This window comes from Filicampus tigris, chromosome 18 (genome assembly GCF_054856515.1).
Source record: "Filicampus tigris isolate MCC_2025a chromosome 18, RoL_Ftig_1.0, whole genome shotgun sequence".
In the NCBI taxonomy this organism is placed as follows: domain Eukaryota; kingdom Metazoa; phylum Chordata; class Actinopteri; order Syngnathiformes; family Syngnathidae; genus Filicampus; species Filicampus tigris.
The window spans coordinates 1233716-1252660 of record NC_141234.1 but is presented as its reverse complement, the minus strand read 5'-3'; the positions used below and the strand labels follow the sequence as shown (position 1 = coordinate 1252660).

The following is an 18945-nucleotide window of genomic DNA, read 5'->3' as shown; positions in this document are numbered from 1 at the left end:
AGGCAGACTACACCCCGAACTGGTCGCCAGCCAGTCGCAGGGCACACATAGACACTGTCACTGAGCGGTAATCGATCCCACGCTGCCCGCACACAACTCAGGCGTGTGTACCACTACACTATCAGCGGACACCTGCAAAGATCTCCGCCAGTCAAATGAATCGGAAGGCAAAGCTTTGTTTCGTTTAGAACAAATTTTCGTGAAATTTATCGTGTTAGTATGTGGTATTTTTTTCTGCTTTGACAGAAATACGCTTCTGTAGAGTTACTATTTTTATTAATTTTTTTCTTGTTTTAACTGTTTCTCTATCAATCTATCTATCTGATACCCAGATAATTGATGTTACATGTCATGTGAACAATGTGAAACACGAGTTTTATTGTGGTAAATGTATCAATGAACAATTAGCAATAGCATCCAAAGGCAGACAGACAGACAGACACACACACACACACACACACACACACTACACATTCACACACGCTATGAGAATGGTGGCGATGGCAAGTCTTTGGTGTAGCGCCGCAGGAAGTGGTCTAAAGTAAAAATTTTCCCCCATCCGCGGGTGGGCTCCATGCAGATGAAGTCATCCAAGTTCATGTGAGAGTCTGCGTAAGAAGAAGGTTACAACAGAGGTCACGGAGAGGTCGCTGGCTCAGCACCGGTCTTCTACACATGAATGTTGACCTGCAGTGGAGATTGGGGGGTAGGGCGGGGGGGGCATCTTCCAGGACCCATCAGCATTCTTCATGTGTGAACGGTCCGAGGCGAAGTTCAACAGGAAACACTCGGCAGGGACCACACGCAATTTCCTGTTCAACATTAACAGTGTCGTCAAGGAGAGTTCCTTCTAAAAGTCGAAAGCGTGTCCAGCTCTACCTTGACTTTCGAGTGCCAAGTCTACAGTCTACCACGATACACAGTTATATTATATTTTACAGTACAGCGCTATTTTTCCTAATCAAAAACATGTAACAAAAGATTGTGTTTTGAGACTGGGGCGCCTGGAACAATAGCATTTCAATTCAACGCAATGAGTAAACTGGCTTTGTTACACGAGTCATTTTTTGGAGCCCGGTTTCGGAACAAATTCAACTGGTAAGTCAAGGTGCAAGTGTACGCGCAAGAACATCAGCCCCACTACCTGCGGTAAGCAGGCCGGATGCTGTGGTCGGTGCGCAGGGCTCGCGCGGCGTAAAGCTTCAGGCTGCAGGGAAACGGCAGGACGGAGTCCAGATCGTAAACGGCGGCCTCGGCCCCGGCCCGGACGTGAAGCAGAACCACGTGATAATCCTGCATAGACGTCACGCCGGCACACTTGACACATGAGGCTGCGGCCCGCGGCTCGCTCAAGCGTGCGGACCAGGTCCTGACTAGCATCAGGTCACCTGGCGCCGTCCTACCCAAATCACAGGCTGCTCTCCGCATGCCGACTTCTGTTCCCACAGAGGGACCTGACGGCAGAAGAAGCCTATTTCAAGGCCGGCCCATTGACTGCATCGTGAAGGCACATCACCTGCACGTCCCAATTTCCAGAGGGTGCACATGGGCCGGCCGATCTCACCGTTCTGTTGTCGTTCGAGATGAACACCACGAAGAGTTCTTGGAGAGGCGCACTTCTCTGCGTACGGACCAAATCGCAAAGTTTCCACACATTCTCTTCACTGCAAACACACAACATGAACGGAATTGTTCACATTTTCTTGACAGGCAAAAGTAGTCTTGTCCTACGTGACTCGATGAAATGTAGCTATGAGAACAATCATGGTTCATTAACATGTAATGTTAAACAGCTCCAGGACTGTTTTCTTTCCAGGGGCGGAGAAAATCATTTCTATTTTAGAAAAATGCTGGAGGGGCTTAACTGGGGCTACACACATTTCTCACGGGGCTACATCCATCAGCCCTCGCGTAGCGCCATCCCTGCTAAACACTCAGGTCATAAGTGTCACAAATGGTGAACAATGCAATCAGGTGTCTGAATCACACGCGATCAAATGGAGAAGAACAATACACAGAACGTTAACATTTAACTCGTGGACCTTGATGAAATCTAGGCGAACGATATTTAGACAGATTGTGTTGTTCTTTACCAATAACAGCTGCTGTAAGCACACTCGTCCTGCCCTGGTGTGACTCTGCCTTCCGTCATGTTTGGACCAACACAACACTGGCGTAAAGCTTCCACTTCGAGTCGACACCAAATCCGATTTTCTTTCAACTTAAAACCAATGACAAAGACAAGATAAAGAACCAATGAAGTTCTGTATTGCTGTAAATGCAAATAAATATATAGTACATATGTGTTTTTATATATACAGTATTTCAATTATAATTGTTGTGATTCAGACGACCTTTCGTCTCTACAAGCTGCAGATGATGAAATAGCTTTTAAATTGAAGAGTCGTCTGGCGGAAGCTACTTTTTAACTTTTGCAAAAAGCTTTATTTGTAATTTCAGGGGCACATTCATGGATGTATACAAAATTGATTTAATGATCAAAAAAAGTTACAAAGTTAAAAAAAAATATGTATAAATTCTCTCTCTCTCTCTTTATATATATATATATATATATATATATATATATATATATATATATATATATATATATATATATATATATATATATATATATATATATATATTTTTTTCTTTTTTTTCTCTTTTGAGAATAAATTGCTGGGTTGCAGGATTATTCAATACGTCCGTGGGCACATTACAGACATTCTTCCGTAATTTTGAAATCTTTATTCAACCAAATAAGTACCAAACAGTTATGTTAGTTAAACACTAGTGTACAACACAACAGAGTAACAAAATAATAATAACGATGCCAGGGGTTTCATATACATTCAAATAAATCTTCGTCTTCAGAGCCTTTACGTTACTAGAGTCTTTTAATAGTTTAACATAGGACACTGTATCAATGTGAAAAGTGTGGAAAGGTCGGTTTCTGATTGCTATACTTGCATTTATGAATAAAATATTTAGCCCTAAGTATCAGCAACGAAATCGCGTCAGTTCAGTGCTACGCGGGTGTTCTTCAGTCGTCATCATATATGAATACTATAACAATTCATGATACACAACATGCATAACAACAGTACCTGTACTGTTCTGCCTTCTGTTATTCAAGAAGTCACGCAGGAACAGTAATGCTGCAAGCTGATGTCGCTTTTATTTTTCGAACCGCATTAGTGCATTGGCCTCCGGCACAACACACTCACTTGTTGGTGTTGTAAGCTAGCGCACATTAAGCCTATACTGCCGTCTAGCGCACAATGATATAACTGCTGTCATTACGGCGCCAACGGGAAACATAATGTATCAAACATAACTGACCCACTGTCAGAAGCATCAAGTGTGTGTGACTTATCGCTAAAACTTAACTGACTTAAAAAGACGTAAAAGCAAACTATGGTTTCATGCAATGCTCCTCCCTCGTTCACGCGCATTCTATTCAAGGATGCGGTGGAAACGGCGAAGCAGCGGTTCCTGCTTGATCAGTGATCACAGCCTCCCAAGGCGAAACAAGTAGCCTATACCAGTTTCAGGAAATTGGTCTCAAAACCCCATATTTTCAATTCACTCGGGCTCCCCCGTACGCAACTTGAACACGGAGGACAGCCTGGGAAACGGGTGCTTTCATTTGAATTGGAAGCACCTGTGCAGACCCGAGAGGACACTGCACATCAATAAAACAACCGTAAAAAAAAACAGAACGCTACAGAACTAAAAATGCTACGCATTGCAGTAGTGAGTAGGCAATGTTGAACATTTGCGTTTCAAGTTTGGATTTGAAAGTCGTATGAGAGACTGCGTTGGGTTTTCCACACCAACTCAGGCTGGCGCGAACCGATGAAGCCCGCTCGGACGAGAGGCCAAACGTCTTCCGAAACGACGGCGACAGTCCGGTTCGCGATCCATTCACACCCCCTGAGGATGAAATGAGCAGGACCCAAGAGAATACGTATTCACAGGACGGGCACATCGACGGTAGGCCAAAAGCGACGCGCACCAGCTCCCCCGGTCCCGCCGTCAAGTGATGACAAAGGGCCTTGGAAAATCTTCGACACCATTCAAGTGACATTGTTTGGCCATTCTAACATGATGTATGAACATGAACACTTGCACCTCAATATAGGAAACTTGAACTACATAGTTTAATAAAACTCAAGTGTAGTTGGCCAATGATTGTTTGGAGTACAACACTTTGGGAATCACTGCTCAAAAAGATCCCGCATGTAGGACTGAGCGTCAACCATATGGTGGATTTCAACAGGGACAACGGAGCTTCCAAGGGAAAAAACATTTGGGGAAAAAACATTTATTAGAAAAGCAATATTGCACACCAAGCAATGGCTGAGAGGTGGGCGGGGCGGGGCGGGGCGGGGCGGGGCGGGCATTAGGTGAAGAGGCGGATGGTGGCGTCCGCACCGGATGAAAAGACCCAAGGCTGTGTCGGGTGAAAGGTCACATCCAAGACACCCAGTTCGTGAGTGACCATGTGACCTTTTAGAACCTTCACGGGAACAATGAGCGGGTTCTGCAGCAAGTCACTGAAAGAAGAAGTAGAAGGGAGGCTTTAGCATGCGTGTGCGTGTCTGTGACTTGTGAAACTTGGCGCAAGTGTGCGCAGTTACTTATAAACTGTCCCGTGGCAGACGATGACGGATCCGTCATCGGACGCTGAGGCGAAAAGCGGGTAAAGTCTGTGATAGGCCACGCCCCTCACTGCTTTCTTGTGGTGCCTGCACACAGGAAGCGGCGCTGCCATGAGAGCCAGCCAGAAGAAAGAGCGCCCGCTCGCACGCCCGCAGGCACGCCCGCAGGCACGCCCGCAGGCACGCCCGCAGGCACGCTACCCACCGAAGCATCTTGTAAGGCTTGGTGGAGAGGTCGAGGTCAAACCAGCCCAGTCGGCAGTCGTAACTCCCGCAGATGACGTGATCGCCTGCGCGCCAGACAGAGAGATGAAATATTGCGCGGCACGCCGGCGGCACGCCGGCGGCACGCCGACAGACACCAAGCGACTCACCTCCGGGGTGGACGGCCATGCTGGAAATCCACTTGGAATTAGCCTGGAGTTTCTTGGTCATCTCCTGCTTGACCAGATTGTAAATGCGGACGTTGCGCTGCGTGGCCACAAAGAAGTAGGGCCGGATGGGGTGGAAGGATACGCACTGAACCAGGCCTTTGTTGCGCCTGAAGGGGTTCTGGCTCCGTCTGGTACTGAGCTGGTGGATGAACACCTGCTGATGGCTGGAGTGATCCGGCATGACCGAGGCCAGGTAGTCCCCCTTGGCGTGCCACGCCAGCTGCTTGACGGCCTACGGCGGACAGCAAGAGTGTCAACGTCGGTCGGGCAAAGCACTCCACAGAGCGGCGCCGCGTCTGGCCCGGGCGAGCGGCGCACTTTGGGATGTCGGATTTTCAGGCGCAAGCCTTGCTGATGCTCCTCGCCTTCCGCGTCGCTCCAGCTCACGGGCCCCGCCGGCCCGGCCGGCGCCGCCGGCTCGTCCTCCTGGTGAGCGGCGAGCAGACGTTCCGAGGACAAAAGCACCTGCCGCTCCGCTAGCGACGGCGCCACGATCAACACCAGCGAGTCCCTGCGGAGACACGGAGATGATATTCAAAGAGCCCGCCGGGCCGCGGCGGTGGGCGTGTCCTTACAGGGCGACGGCCAGCAGGCACACAGACGGGTTGGGGTTCCAGCAGACGCTCTTCACGGCTCCGCCCAGCCGGACCACCTTGACGCAGCGAGAGGAGCTGACCTCCCAGAACCTGACGGAGCCGTCGTCACTTCCTGAAAGAGGAACGACGCCATCTTAGGAGACAAGTCGAGTCAGGCAATCCTGCTCAATCACAACACATGCTTGAGCAGCGAGAAAAAAAAAAACAACAACAAACAATTATCAGAACACCCAAAAAGTATACGCGCACCTAGAAAAGTTAAAGCCAAAGTCAACCCAAACATATTTTGTTCAAGAATATGTTCGCAGCAGTCCCACTCGTTGAAACACGGCATTCTGATTGATTTTGAGTTTGCGGAATACAAGTTGAGCAGCAAAATGCACACGTTTTTAGCCATCTCAGGGGGCGGCCATTTTGTCTTCTGAAAATGACATCACAACCGCTCACAGCGACCATTCAGAAAACAGGTCAGCCGTGATTGGCCAAGGCGTCCGTCAAGGGTGCCGCGGCGCAAGCGACACAACAATTGGACTTTGCACAAGGCACGAAAAAAGTACAAAACAATCATTTTGTAAAAACGAAACGAGAAGAACTTTCATCTTTAATAGTAGTTTTTTTTTAACGACACCCACCAGGTGAGCCCGTTTGCACCTACCTGACGCGAGCCACTGTCCTGATGGGGAAACGCTGATGGTGCGAACCAGACCGCTGTGACCACGATAAACCTGAACACAGGTGGACGCACCAGTCATGCCTCACTTCAGCCTGTGTGCGCGCGTGTGCGTGTGCGCGCGCGCGCACCTACCAACGACTGCGTGGTGGGGAAGGGCTGCAGGTCTTTGGGTTTAGGAAGCTTTGGAATGAGGTCTTCCGGATCGACGTTGACCTGCAGAGGTCGGGGCGACGAGAGCGTTAGCGAGCGGCGCGGCCGCTACCGGCCGGCGGCAGCGGGGTGAGGCGCCGAGGGGGCGTTACCCTCATCTTCCTCTGGCGGGGGCAAAGGTAAAGGTCCAGGCAGCGCTCAAATCTCTCATGGATGAAACGAGGAAAGGCGGGAACCTGCCGGAGGCTGGGGAACGCCACGGGAACGAAGGGCAACTTCCTGTCAGCGGGGTCCTGCTGCTCCCACAGAGCGCGCTGCGGACAAGGTCGGGTGGAGTGGTGACTATTGGCCGATTATTGGCCGGGCCGATTATCGGCGCCGATAATCAGCAGCTATCTGAAAGGTTCATTTGAATTTTTTTGCGGACTACATTTGCTGTAGAAAACGATGTGGAGGTATAGTTTAAGTTTTCATTCAAGTTTTTTGAAGACATGCAGACGACCCTGGTGTGCTCCCTGAACTTTTTGTTGGAATTTGATAAAAGATTTATATGGTCAAAAATGTATCGTAATATTTAGAAAAAAAATCCACATCATGAAAATCTGAAAAATTGTTCAATAAACATATGCTTAAAGACGTTTCAACAAAGTCAAGAGTTTTCTTTGTTTTTTAGATTTTGATGCCAATATTATCCTTTTTGCTGAAAATGAGTATCGGCTCCAAATATCGGTTATCGGTCCCTCTACTCCTAACAATCGGTATCGGCCCTGAAAAAAGCATGAGGGTCTAGCGGTAGCGTCGACGCGCGCCGGAGCACGCGGCGCGGACGTACCTCCTCTTCTGTGAACAGGTACTCCGGCGGAGGGTTGTAGGACTCGTGGTGGCCGGGCAGGGGGATTTTGGGGGCGGGCAGGTGCATCCTGTGTTGGGCCACGAGGGAAGAGTCCTCGTTGCCCCAAAGGTCGTAGTAGCGCCCCTTACTATCGTCCCGCACGCGGCGAGGCTTGATCCAGCCCATCTTGATGGCGTGGACCAGCTTGGAGACCTGAAGGCGGAGGGCGGCCGACGTCAGTCAAGCCGCCGGCCCGAGCCGAGCCGAGCCGCGCCGAGCCGAGCCGTCTCCCAGGCTCCGAGCGCACGTTAGGGAAGGTTACCTTCTCCTTCTCGATGAGCGATGGGATGAAGCTGCGCTTGTCAGCCGGCCTGTTGGTGACGGGATGGAGCATCACGTCTTTGGTGAAGAAGTCCACCGAGGGCTGAGGGGCACGAGGGCAGGCGTTAGCGGGTTAGGCGGGCGAGGCTGAGGAGAGCGCCCGGGCGCCTTACCTGGAACTCGTCAAAGTTGGCGTCTCCGAACTGTCCTCTCTGCAGGCGCTTGACCAGCTCCACCTGCTCGTCAGACAGCACGATGTCGCTTCCCGTCTGCTGGTCGTGAACCGTCCGCCTGCGCACAAGCCGTTAGCGTCAGCACGTAAGCGTCGTCCGCCCGCGGCGGCTTCCGAGCGCCCGCGCCGGCGGCTCACCAGTAGTCGGGGTTCTCCATTTTATCCAAGAACTGGTCCAGCTCGTCCTTGCTTCGGATGGGCTTGTAGATCTTCTTTCCGTCCAAATTGTAGCCGATGTGAGGGAAGTCTTTGTACCACTCCATGGGAATGTTGCCCACTGTGTTCCGGATGTCCTGACGTTGACCACAAGAGACATGGTGAGCTCTCACTAGGGATAGACCGATATTTGGCGTTTTGACGAATGTCGGCCTCCTTCACTACTACTAATCGGTACCGACCGTGAAAAAAAAAAAAATCCATCTGTCTATCTCTAGCTCTAAATGCGGCTCTAGGATTTTTGAGCTGCCCTTCAAACTTGTGCCATCCCAATTCAAAGTACGCTGGCCTCCAACCTCAATATTGACGAGAACAAACCGCTTCTATTGTATTTGATGACGTTAAGGAAACAGCTCACTTCTTCATCTGACGAGTCATGGTCGTACTCTTCCTTTTTTTCGCCGCCTCCGTCGTTCTGGAAGTCGACACGCAACAGATGTGACAAACAGACACGGGAGATGCAATGAGGAGAACGACAACGAATGCTACCTGCGCCGCCGCCACCTCATCATCATCATCATCATCATCATCATCATCATCATCCTTGTGTGAGCCGCCATCATGCTCCTCCTCCTCCTCCTCCTCCTCCTCACTGTCGCTCCCGGAATCCTCGAGTCCTGAAAAAACACTTTCCTCACTTCCCGACTCTTCCTCAGCGTCGTCTTTGTCGCAAACTTTAAGGCTGAAGAGCTGCAACATGTCAAATGTAAACGGTACAATTAGGACATAGACGCCACCTGCACAGTACAGCACAAATACGACACCAGGAAATAGTGAACAAGTTACAAAGTGCAGACTGCATACGATTCAATGAAAAGCTTTTGAAGGACTTTGCTACAACATCTGAATGCAAACGCACAAGTTCATAAGCACAATTGTCATGGGTTGCTTAGGATATTGTCGGTCATTTCAGCAATTTCGACCTTTCACTGATGGCAACTGGACGGCTCTGTTGCACGCATGAAGCCTACTCGGAGGAGAGACCAAACGTCTTTGAGGAACCCAATGGCAGCTGTGAAGTTCCATTCTGCGTGTTCTACTCGAAACGTGTGACGACGAAATGTACAGCATGTGCGTCTCATCACTGCCATGCTGCTGCGTTCAATGAGACCGCGTTAGATCAAGTAAGCAAAGGTAACTTTGGGAGTGAATCCGTTCCACGCAACGGCGTGCTGTAAACCTTGTGTGGAGACTTTTTTTTTCTTTTCTTTGTACTTTGGGTGCAAATTCAAGTTTCCCCCCAGGGTTTTAAATGGAATCGACTGGAGCCAGGCTGGCACTGAGCCGGAGCCAGGCTCGATCGTGCCGCTAAAGATGGTCAATTTCCGATTCACATGCTAACAGGCAGCCGCCAGCTAGCTAGACCGGCTCCGGTTGTTTTTGGGTCCCGTTTCGTGTGGCGTTGGTGCGTCACCTCGTCGTGCTCGTCGTCCTCGGCGACCCGCTTGGTTTTCTCCTTTTTCTTTTGGCTCCTTTCTGGAACTTTCATGGTGTCCCCGTCCACGTTTTCGCCCCTCCGCGTGTCTGCCATCGCACTGCACGACGTGAACGAGTCAGGCAACGTCATAGCCAAAACTTTACTGACACCACATCGGTGGACAGTAACAAATCCCAGCCGCTATGAGGCAGTGTTGCTGTCGCCAATAATAGGAACTTTCAGGTGCATTACCGCCACTTACTGGTAAGAAAACTAATACCCCAGGAGAGTGAAAATACGTAATACTGTACATACCTAACCAATCAAGCAATAACAATAACAACAACAACAACAGTAAACAAAATAACAACCAACACATCTAACAATCCTTATAATATTTTCTCAAATTCTCCTAACCAATCCTGTAGCCTTTGAATAACTATATAGAAGCTGGCAACCTTCCCTATTATTCAGCATTTTAACCAAATCCAGTTTCAGTTTCCTATTTTCCAATGCACCGATCAAATGTCTTCTTCTCTTCTTCCCGCAAAATGACATGTTCTACACTCTCAGAACGAGCTATTTCCCGTTTTGGGAAAATATGAAAAAAATGGAAATTGAAAAACGGAAAACGATCCGTTTCTGAAAATTTTACTATCCGTTTTATTTAAGACGACCGAGGAAAGAAATACGACCGTAAATGGGGGAAAATGGAAATTGAAAAACGGAAAACGAGCCGTTTCTGATCTTTTATTGTGTGTTCTATTCAAGACGACCGAGGAAACAAATACGACCGTAATTTGCTTCCCTTGAGCTTGTTTTATCTTGAATGAACACATAATACAAGATCAGATAAAGGCTCGTTTTTCAATTTCCATGTTGAAACAGGATAGCTCGCTCCCGTTCAATGGAGACAACAACACTGCCCCCTAGCGAACGAATGTGGGATGGCCTTTCGACAAGCGAATGATGAGTACTGCTGTTTTATCTTGAAACGGCGTGACGTTGGTCAAATCTAAATGCGCGTGCCCGCTGAGCCACGAAAACGTATTCGACACTTCACAAGCAGAATCGAATATTTACAAATGATAAATGCACACATAACATTAAAATAATCGCAAATATATTTGTGTGAATAACGTTGAGAGAAGTCTCTCCCCAGAGTTGTGCGTATTTTTTGCACTGCCCACATACCCTTAATGCTTGATGCAGAGTTGAAATCTCGTGTTATGTACATGACAAAGGTGGGTTTTATTTTTTCTTTAAAAATGAAACTCATTTCAGGAATCGGTAATGTTTCATCTGTATGACTGCAAATCTATGCAGACTGTTGGAGGACTGAGAACGTTTTTTCATGGTGTCACTTCAGATCAGTTTTAGTCACTCGCATTCCGGCACCCCTTATTGTTTACAAACATTTAGAATGCGATCATGGAATGTTTGACACAGGACGGTCATCAATTGTTTGTTTTGTGAGGATCAACATGATCATTTTATTTGTATAAAAAACAAATCTGTGTGTGCAAGATTAAAAAGAGGAAAAAGCATAAAAACAATCAAAGGTGACAAATCAAGTGACTTTAAAAGAGTCCCTGCGATCCGATTGGCTGACCGGCAGCCGTCAGTTGATGGGCTCGTAGCTGCCCGCCGAGGACGCCGATCTCTTGCGCAAGCACACGTAGACTCCGCCCATCAGCAGGATGACGAACGGAACGCCGAGACCGATCGCCATGATGGCCGCCACAAGAGGGGAGAAGGTGTCGGCGGGGGGGAGCCCGACGCCGACCGCAGCCGTCCTGCCCGACAACAACACAAAGGATTCATTCAGCACCGGCTCCCTTACAGCACATTTGAGACAGGCGACTGAAAAAAGGCAACAAAAAATCCCAACAAAGTGTCTTTTGAGAGTACGGTGATGAAGACAGAAAAAAAATGAAATGCTGTATGACAAGACAAACATTTCAAAATGTATCTATTGAAAAAAAGAAGCAGGAGTACTGCAGATAATTAGAACGCTTCTGTTTATCATTGTCACATTCGATGGTGCACTTCCCGTTTGGGGCGCGAAGACGTTTGCACATCGACTCGCCTTCAAAGGCGTACATTGGACGGAAAAGTTGTTGGAAAACAAGACGAGGCAGAGAAAGGAGAAAAGTAACCGGAGCCGAACCAACCAGCTGAGGAACTTGGTGGCATCGTAGAAAGGTTCCCCCGCCACGGCGAAGCTGATGTTAAGTCCGTAGACGTCGTCCCGCTCGTCGTCGAAGAAGGCCAGCGCCAGGCCGCCGGCCTCCGCCAAGGCCCGGCCGCTCTGCCGCCGCGGCTCCGAGTGACGGCACGGCGACGCGTCCTCCAGCGCCGGCGGGGAACTCCGGTACGCTACCTGCTTCCACAGGACGAAGCCGCGACCGTCGGCAGAGCTCTCGTTCGCTCCAGACGTCCACTCGGACACCTGAGGGGACGGACGTCAACGCTCGGTGACAATGCTAACTATGGACCGCGGACACATTAGCCAAGACGGAGATGGCGTACCTTGTAGATGGACGGCGTGAACTCGTCGTCGATGGAGCGATGAACCCCAACGGTGTTGAGGGGATAGGCTCCGCCCACCGTCTGCAATTCCAAAAGGAAGCGTGACCTCTCCGACCTCGGCGACAGGCCGTCCAGCCGCACGGCCACCTGGGAGGAGTTGGGCGTGTGGAGGAGGCGGGGCCACGTCTCGTCACGCCCCTCCCGCTCAAACACCGACAGCTGCCGATCGAAACAAACACTCAACGTTGATGACGTCATCGGTGATGCATTGAATATTTGTAGACGGCTCCTCCACTCCAAGTCACGTCGTTGCGATCGGTGAGTCGAGAACGGGCGAACGTTCGATCGTTCGCTTGCTCCCTACTCACCATACGGGGATTCGTGTGTGCGTGACCTACGTGCAGACAAACGGAACCTTGGGCCACGGTGCCGCACAGTCGGGCCGCCGCCCCCGACAGCTCCATCGCCGACCACGTGACGTTACGCAGCTGGTATGGCGGGAAAAGTTCAAAGGGCACTTCCGCTGTGTTGTTGACATCCTTATATTCCAACAGCTGACACACGCACACAAAAACACACACAGAGCCATGAGCAACACTAATAAGAAGACGAGCAAGACCCGTGATGACGCGACTAGTGCGAGTACTGACCCGGCTGAAGACAAGCGCCGTGCTGGACACGATGCTGCTCGCCGGCTCCACCCGCAGGCTGTCGCTGGCGTTGTGGCTTGAGAAGCGCTGCCAGTCAACCTGAGAAGAAGACAAGCAGAAAGTTGGAGCTCTCCAAAAGCCCTCGTCATGACGTCACGTGTGAGGGGCGGGTCGCACCAAGACGTGGGAGGAAGTGACGTTGGTGTGGACCAAGAGGAGTGCGGGCGCCCCCTGGCTGCAGAACAGGAAGTGCAGCGTGTCGTTGTCGCCCAGCGCTCTCACGTGCAGAAGGTCGCCACCAGGGGGCGGGGCCGATGAGCCCGGGTTCAACTCCACCGACAGCTGGTGACGTCAACACAATCAACAGTCACCATCAACCTCACAGACTGCTGATGACGCCATCACGGGCCACTTTCCACAGGAACTCCACAGGCGATTTGATGAGGTCAGCGCTTATCGCGTTCAACCAGCCAAGCCATCAGCACTCGTCACGCACATTAAACGTCTTCCACATATGATGGGTTTCTCGTCAAACACGTGATAGCATCCACCGATCAAACGGCCAAAAGGCTTCATGTTAATTAACTATAAAAAACAAAACAAAAAACGCCGTCGTTCGATCAAGCACATGGCAAACGTTGACGTGGCTCAAGTAGAAAACGCTTTTTCGATTCGATCAAGACAAAATGTTATTCTGGTTCAAGTGGTGTTCGAGAAGTTTCCTTACATTTCTGGTGAACGAAGCCGCCTCCAACGAACAAATCGACAAAAACAGCAAAGCGGCGCCCAGACGCCGAGCGGCCGCCATCTTTGTTGTGACTTGTCACGTGAGCTCAGATGAGGTCAGCTGACCTCACAAACCGCGCCCCCAGGAGCCGCCTCGCTCGTCACCTGAGCTTCCTTCCCGTCTTGTGACTTGGGAAGACAAGTGCGGGGAAAGCGTCCCCTTTCGAAATGAGAAGTAAAAGTAGAATATAGTTCATTACACTTTTACATTTGCAGGCACGCCAAACTCCACTGACATGCTAAATTGAAGCCAAGTAGACCGTACAGGTGGTTTTCTCCGGATACTCCGGTTTCCCACATTCCAAAAACATGCATGGTAAGTTGATTGGACTCTCTAAATTGTCCCTAGGTGTGAGTGTGGATGTTTGTCTCTGTGTGCCCTGCGATGTGCTGGCGACCAATTCAGGGTGTCCCCCGCCTACTGCCCGAAGACAGCTGGGATGGGCTCCAGCACGCCCCGCGACCCTTGTGAGGGATAAGTGGTATGGATAATGGATGGATAGACCAGACAGGTAACATTGCGTAACTCATTCACCCCCCCCCCTTTGTTTTAATGCAAAGCAATACAAGGACACGAGCAAAATCTTGATATGAAGTGAATCATCGTTTTACACAAGAAAAAAAGATTTCTTTGGAAAAATTTGCATCTAACACTTTCTCCACAACGGCAGTCGACACACTTCAGGAAACAAAGCGAGGCTTGGATTTGGAACTTTATTGAGCGTCCACTTGAATTTACTCGGCACCGGGTCCTCCCATGGCCTGATCCTTGTCTTTCTTCTTGTGACCCGACACGATGTCGTCGATGCGCAGCAACAAGATGGCCGTCTGCAGAGAAACGTGGTCAGAATGGCGGCACGCGCGAGGCAAGCGCCAGACGCCCTCCTGATCCGCTCCGCTCTCACCTCCACGGCCGTCTTGTACGTCTGCGCCTTGACGGCCAGCGGCTCGCAGATGCCGGCCGCCGCCATGTCGCACAGACAACCCGTCTCGCCGTCCACGCCCCACGAGGTGCCGTCCTGCGTCGTGTGCTTAGCCTGCAAAACGCATGACACACACGGGCGTCAAATCCACTAAATGCTACGAGTAAAGAAACGCTAATCATCAATATTACACGCATGACAAAACTGACATCGTATAAAAGGATGAATATTTTGTTTAACAAGGATATTACACTTCAATTTATATGCTTTTTTAAATGAATTTTAGCGCTTCAAAGTGCGGGGGAGAGCGTACCCTGAGTGAGGTGAGCACGCGAATGGTGGAGGCGCCGCAGTTCTGGATGAGCGTGCGCGGGATGACCTCCAGGGCCTGTGCCACGGCGCGGTACGGCCACTGCTCCACGCCCACCAGCGCGCGCGAGCGCTCCATCAGCCGCTTGGACACGGCCATCTCCACGGAACCTCCCCCGGGCAGCAGCGAGGGCTCCAGCATCACGTTGCGACAAACCTGCATGGCGTCCTGAAGGTTGCGCTCCACCTCCTGCGCACACGCATCACATTTGAAAATGGTTTGCCGGAAAGCTAGCCAATCAAATTGCGCACAAGCCAGCCGGGGCCGGGGCGGGGGCGGGGGCGGGCTTTGCTCACCGCCAGGATCTCCTTGCTGGCTCCCCTGAGCAGGATGGTGCAGGCTTTGGGTTCCTTGCACTCGGTGATGAAGGTGAAGTATTCGTCGCCGATCTTCTTGACCTCGAAGAGCCCCGCTCCCGTGCCCACGTCGTCCTCACGCAGCTCGTCGGTGCGGCTGACGATGCGCGCGCCGCACGCTCTGAGGGGACATCGGGCGGTCACGCTCCGGCGCCCGACTCCTCCGCTTGCAAGCGACGCTACGCTAACACTACCTGGCGATGCGGTTGTTGTCCGTCTTGCGCACGCGACGAATGGCGGTGATGTTGGCCTTCATCAGGTAGTGCTGAGCCAGGTCTGAGGGGGCGGAGCCACAACATCAGGCTCCAAGTAAGACGAGGCGCCGGTTGCGCGCGCCCACACCCACCTGAGATTCCTTTCTCGGTGAAGACGAGGTCGGGTTTGACTCGAATGACGTCCTCGCACATCTGCTGGATGTGCTCCTCCTCCATCTGCAGGATCCTGGCAAAGTCCTCCTCCTTGCTGATCTCGATGTCCGTCTACACAAACGCGGACAAGCGGCGGCCAGTGAACGCTTGACAGCCCCGACCGACCAGAAGCTAAAAATCATGAACTCGGCAAGCACCGCGAGTCGGTCAAACCCAGTTTTGTGTTTAGCGTGCACGACGGCGCTCACCTGGCTCTCGCCTTTCTTGTACTCCAGCGAGCAGTCGAGCAGGACGATGCGCGGCTCCTTGATGAGGCGGCGCATGCGCGGGTGCGTCACGTCCTTGTTGACCATCACGCCCCTCAGCACGCACGAGTCCTCGATGATGCCGCCCGGAACCTGCGGCGCAGACACGGTGAGACGGTGCGCGTAGCTAGCCGGCGCGCACGTGCGTACCTTCTCCACTTTGGCGTACTTCTTGATGTCAATCTCCTTGCGTCCGTTGTCATCCATCTCAACGGTAACCACGGCGTCCAGCGCCATGCCGCACGCCATCTCCGACCAGCGGCTCAGAGCTTTGGTGTTGATGGCCGAGTGCACGATCTTCAGCATGGAGGCGCGATCCGCCGTGTCCACGGGGACGCTGCCGGCGCAAAGGTCCAGAGACCATCAGCTGGTCTCCATCGAAGCCGCGCGCGCGCGTGCGTGCGTCTACCTGATCTCCTTCAGCGTTTCCAACATGTCCTCCAAGGCTCGCCTGTAAGCGCCGATGATAACGGTGGGGTGCATCTGCTGCTCCAGGAACTGCTCCGCCACAGACAGCATCTCGCCAGCTTGGACGCAAGCAGAGCGAGTCGAGAGGCTTTGATGCACGTTTTCTTTGAACGCAGCGCTCTCTCGGAATGCGACGATATCCAAACGTCAACGTACGATATCACGAGAGGAACCTCGTGACACGATAATCACGACAGTGCGGGCAGGGTGGCAGTATTAAAAAAAGTCAAGCTAAAATGAAAAATAAAAACTCATGATATTGTAAAAACATTCAAACACAATAAAAAGCTATTGTGCTATTGGAAAAAGCACACAATTGTACATCGTCTGCTCCTATTGCCTCGGAAGCGTTTCCAGTGCCGTGACGTGATCATGGCAAATTTAATATCGCGCTACTGCTGTTATCGTTACATCGTCGTGTTCAACCTTTGGGTGCAACACTTTTGCATTCACTCTTGGAAGAACGGTTTGCTTTTTTACGTTCAACACTTGGTTGGTTGTTATGGTGCTACTTGGGCGGTGGTGCTAGTCGGTGTAAAAAGTTGGGGGACCACTGTACTTGGGCTCACTTGAGCACATTTTGTTTTGCAGGTGATGCTAGTCGAGTGGGCGTCGACCAAGCGACGGCGTCATCTATGTTGGTGAATGCCATGAACATTTGATTGGCAAATAATCAACTTTACGCTCCAAAGAAGAGATTGCGGAAAGGTCAACACACCGACTAATGGGTTGGACCCCTAGACCACACGCGCATGCACACCCCTCACCCAAGATGATGACGGATGTGGTTCCATCTCCCACTTCTTCATCTTGCGTGCGACTGATCTCGATCATGGATTTAGCCGCCGGATGCTGCACCTGGATCTGTTGCCATGGAGACGCAGTCAAAAACAGCACCGGCCGCAGCACGCGCGTCGACCTGTAGGTGGGCCGGCTCACCTCTCGCAGGATGGCGTTTCCGTCGTTGGTCATGACGATTCCCCCGGTGGGGTCCAGCAGCATCTGCAAACGCACGCGACCGACATGAGTGCCGCTAGCATGCGCGCCGCTAGCCAAGCGAGCGGTCAGCGGGTGGCTCACCTTCATCATGGCCCGCGGGCCCAGGCACGTCCTGATGACATCGGCGATGGTCTGCCACACGTGACGCTCATCAAGTTGCATGTCAAAAAGATCTTTGATGTGTGCAATAAGAAAAAAATCATCAACTTACCTTGGCTGCGTTGATGTTTCCTGTCTGGACTTTACGCCCCGATTCTCTTTTCATGTTCTGGTCTGGAGACGAGACGTCAAGTCATTCTTTGCATTTGGAAAGTCATCTGACTGTCAACTTGGCTTGGCGATTTGTTCAAGGGAATCTTTTGACACTTCCCGTTGACATTTGAAAATGCATGCTTGCACATATGTCCCTGTTTACATTTTAGATCAGTTCATAGTACGAGTCTTAAAGTGATGTTATATTATACCTAAACGTGTCAGAAATGTAGGATTCTGCGGACTTTAACCATGTCGCCAAGTGCTCTCTAGCCTTGCGGCTAATGTTGAACAAAGTCAACGCTGCTAAGTAAGCCAAGATGTCAACAATTGCGCGTCATTAACGTGAAAACGATACGAGATGTTTGTATCTGCCACTACATCCAATGTTTCTCGAGCCTCTGTCGACATTTTTCCCCGATCCTCTTGGGACACTGGAAAACGGGTAACGTGGCTGATATTACCGAATTGGGTACATGCAGAGGGGGAAAAACGCACAGTCAGTCTGCTTGTATACTTGTCAGCAAACTACGCCAAAGTAGAGCGTGATTTGAATGTTGCCTCGTTTGCTTGCCTAGTTGCCATCGTTGTTGGCCGCTTTCCAAGACGCACTGTGAGAGATACACTGAGAGCGGATAACTTGTCCTCGCGACACAGTTGCACGGCTTGTCAAAAGGGCCAAGTGACGATCAAGTGCACGCTAACGTGCAAATGGCCTGAACGCTGATGACGTCGCGAGCGGCCGCAGATGCTAACACGCTCGCTGGGTGTGGCCAACCCGCGGCTTCACTCACTATCGGCGACAGCGAAGTACCCTTCGAGCCTCCTGGAAATGGACGCAAGTGGCAGGCCGGCGGCCGAACAGTTGCCGCCCTCCTGGGTCGCATCGGCACATGCTAACGCGGCTAACAGCTAGCTCGTTGGCACGTGCCAGGGCGCTTTGTGCGAGCGGCCGAGCGGGCCGCTCCGCTCGGTGTTAGCGGACGCCTTCAACAAAGAGACTTTTACGACGGAGGAAGCGGCACCATGAGGCGTCTACTCACTGAGAACGAGAACCTGTTGGCCGAACATCTTGAAAGAAGACAAGGGCCGCAAGAAGAAGACGGAAAAGAAGAAGGAAGCGCGCAGACCGGCTCCACGCGACTCGAAGCTTCCAGGACTCCACAAGTGGGAGGGTCTTGTAGCAGGGGCGGGAGGAACACGTGTGAGCGACGGACGTCTCCACCAATAGAGTCAATCCTAGCAACACCACGCCACGCCTACATTCCCGCCTCGAGACAAAGTATTTCGGACCACTGGATACGTAGACGCGATAGGCCACACCCGCTAACACACGTGCCTCGATGGCGGCCATGTTGGGAGGGACAACAGTCCAATCTAAGGTGGGAGATTGTAGTGAAG

At 51.3% G+C, this 18945-nt stretch overlaps 4 protein-coding genes across 4 annotated transcripts; all 4 read right to left on the bottom strand.

Moving 5' to 3' along the window:
• Nucleotides 1-356: 356 nt before the first annotated feature.
• ntaq1 (N-terminal glutamine amidase 1) lies at nucleotides 357-3335 on the bottom strand. Its single transcript, XM_086015165.1, has 7 exons — nucleotides 3108-3335; nucleotides 2094-2221; nucleotides 1565-1664; nucleotides 1404-1454; nucleotides 1145-1293; nucleotides 688-812; nucleotides 357-608 (listed from the first exon to the last, which is right to left on the bottom strand). Exons 2-7 carry the CDS (start codon nucleotides 2150-2152, stop codon nucleotides 484-486), a joined length of 609 nt encoding a protein of 202 aa, XP_085871291.1. The 5' UTR covers nucleotides 2153-2221; nucleotides 3108-3335; the 3' UTR covers nucleotides 357-483.
• An 804-nt stretch (nucleotides 3336-4139) lies between these two features.
• bop1 (BOP1 ribosomal biogenesis factor) lies at nucleotides 4140-9773 on the bottom strand. Its single transcript, XM_086015164.1, has 16 exons — nucleotides 9533-9773; nucleotides 8608-8808; nucleotides 8477-8533; nucleotides 8041-8195; nucleotides 7844-7961; nucleotides 7672-7773; nucleotides 7350-7562; nucleotides 6670-6831; nucleotides 6500-6580; nucleotides 6350-6419; nucleotides 5674-5806; nucleotides 5417-5609; nucleotides 5039-5330; nucleotides 4870-4954; nucleotides 4644-4751; nucleotides 4140-4559 (listed from the first exon to the last, which is right to left on the bottom strand). Exons 1-16 carry the CDS (start codon nucleotides 9683-9685, stop codon nucleotides 4406-4408), a joined length of 2277 nt encoding a protein of 758 aa, XP_085871290.1. The 5' UTR covers nucleotides 9686-9773; the 3' UTR covers nucleotides 4140-4405.
• A 1065-nt stretch (nucleotides 9774-10838) lies between these two features.
• glmp (glycosylated lysosomal membrane protein) lies at nucleotides 10839-13611 on the bottom strand. Its single transcript, XM_086013860.1, has 7 exons — nucleotides 13445-13611; nucleotides 12895-13059; nucleotides 12718-12816; nucleotides 12466-12621; nucleotides 12068-12286; nucleotides 11710-11987; nucleotides 10839-11331 (listed from the first exon to the last, which is right to left on the bottom strand). The coding sequence occupies exons 1-7, from the start codon at nucleotides 13523-13525 to the stop codon at nucleotides 11157-11159; spliced, it is 1173 nt and encodes a 390-aa protein (XP_085869986.1). The 5' UTR covers nucleotides 13526-13611; the 3' UTR covers nucleotides 10839-11156.
• Nucleotides 13612-14203: 592 nt separating this feature from the next.
• Nucleotides 14204-18755, bottom strand: cct3 (chaperonin containing TCP1, subunit 3 (gamma)). The gene is made up of 14 exons (XM_086013857.1): nucleotides 18588-18755; nucleotides 17504-17565; nucleotides 17374-17424; nucleotides 17233-17295; nucleotides 17061-17157; nucleotides 16235-16352; nucleotides 15976-16162; nucleotides 15769-15918; nucleotides 15499-15631; nucleotides 15347-15428; nucleotides 15093-15273; nucleotides 14740-14985; nucleotides 14409-14540; nucleotides 14204-14331 (listed from the first exon to the last, which is right to left on the bottom strand). The coding sequence occupies exons 1-14, from the start codon at nucleotides 18613-18615 to the stop codon at nucleotides 14239-14241; spliced, it is 1623 nt and encodes a 540-aa protein (XP_085869983.1). The 5' UTR covers nucleotides 18616-18755; the 3' UTR covers nucleotides 14204-14238.
• Between the last annotated feature and the right edge of the window lie 190 nt (nucleotides 18756-18945).

What these genes read in the sequence shown, in the direction of transcription:
- bop1 (XM_086015164.1), bottom strand. Translation starts at nt 9,685, where the DNA reads ATGACGTTGCCTGACTCGTTCACGTCGTGCAGTGCGATGGCAGACACG. An exon ending in ATGAGGTGGCGGCGGCGCAG is followed by an intron (nt 8,534 to 8,607) that starts GTAGCATTCGTT and finishes GTCGACTTCCAG; the next exon opens with AACGACGGAGGCGGCGAAAA. An exon ending in CATGGCCGTCCACCCCGGAG is followed by an intron (nt 4,955 to 5,038) that starts GTGAGTCGCTTG and finishes TCTGGCGCGCAG; the next exon opens with GCGATCACGTCATCTGCGGG.
- ntaq1 (XM_086015165.1), bottom strand. Translation starts at nt 2,152, where the DNA reads ATGACGGAAGGCAGAGTCACACCAGGGCAGGACGAGTGTGCTTACAGC. An exon ending in ATCCGGCCTGCTTACCGCAG is followed by an intron (nt 813 to 1,144) that starts GTAGTGGGGCTG and finishes AATGTTGAACAG; the next exon opens with GAAATTGCGTGTGGTCCCTG. An exon ending in CCCCCCAATCTCCACTGCAG is followed by an intron (nt 609 to 687) that starts GTCAACATTCAT and finishes CTTCTTACGCAG; the next exon opens with ACTCTCACATGAACTTGGAT.
- glmp (XM_086013860.1), bottom strand. Translation starts at nt 13,525, where the DNA reads ATGGCGGCCGCTCGGCGTCTGGGCGCCGCTTTGCTGTTTTTGTCGATT. An exon ending in CGGCTTCGTTCACCAGAAAT is followed by an intron (nt 13,060 to 13,444) that starts GTAAGGAAACTT and finishes TGACGTCACCAG; the next exon opens with CTGTCGGTGGAGTTGAACCC. An exon ending in CGGCGCTTGTCTTCAGCCGG is followed by an intron (nt 12,622 to 12,717) that starts GTCAGTACTCGC and finishes TGCGTGTGTCAG; the next exon opens with CTGTTGGAATATAAGGATGT.
- cct3 (XM_086013857.1), bottom strand. Translation starts at nt 18,615, where the DNA reads ATGTTCGGCCAACAGGTTCTCGTTCTCA. An exon ending in GCGTGCTCACCTCACTCAGG is followed by an intron (nt 14,541 to 14,739) that starts GTACGCTCTCCC and finishes TGCGTTTTGCAG; the next exon opens with GCTAAGCACACGACGCAGGA. An exon ending in CGTACAAGACGGCCGTGGAG is followed by an intron (nt 14,332 to 14,408) that starts GTGAGAGCGGAG and finishes GTTTCTCTGCAG; the next exon opens with ACGGCCATCTTGTTGCTGCG.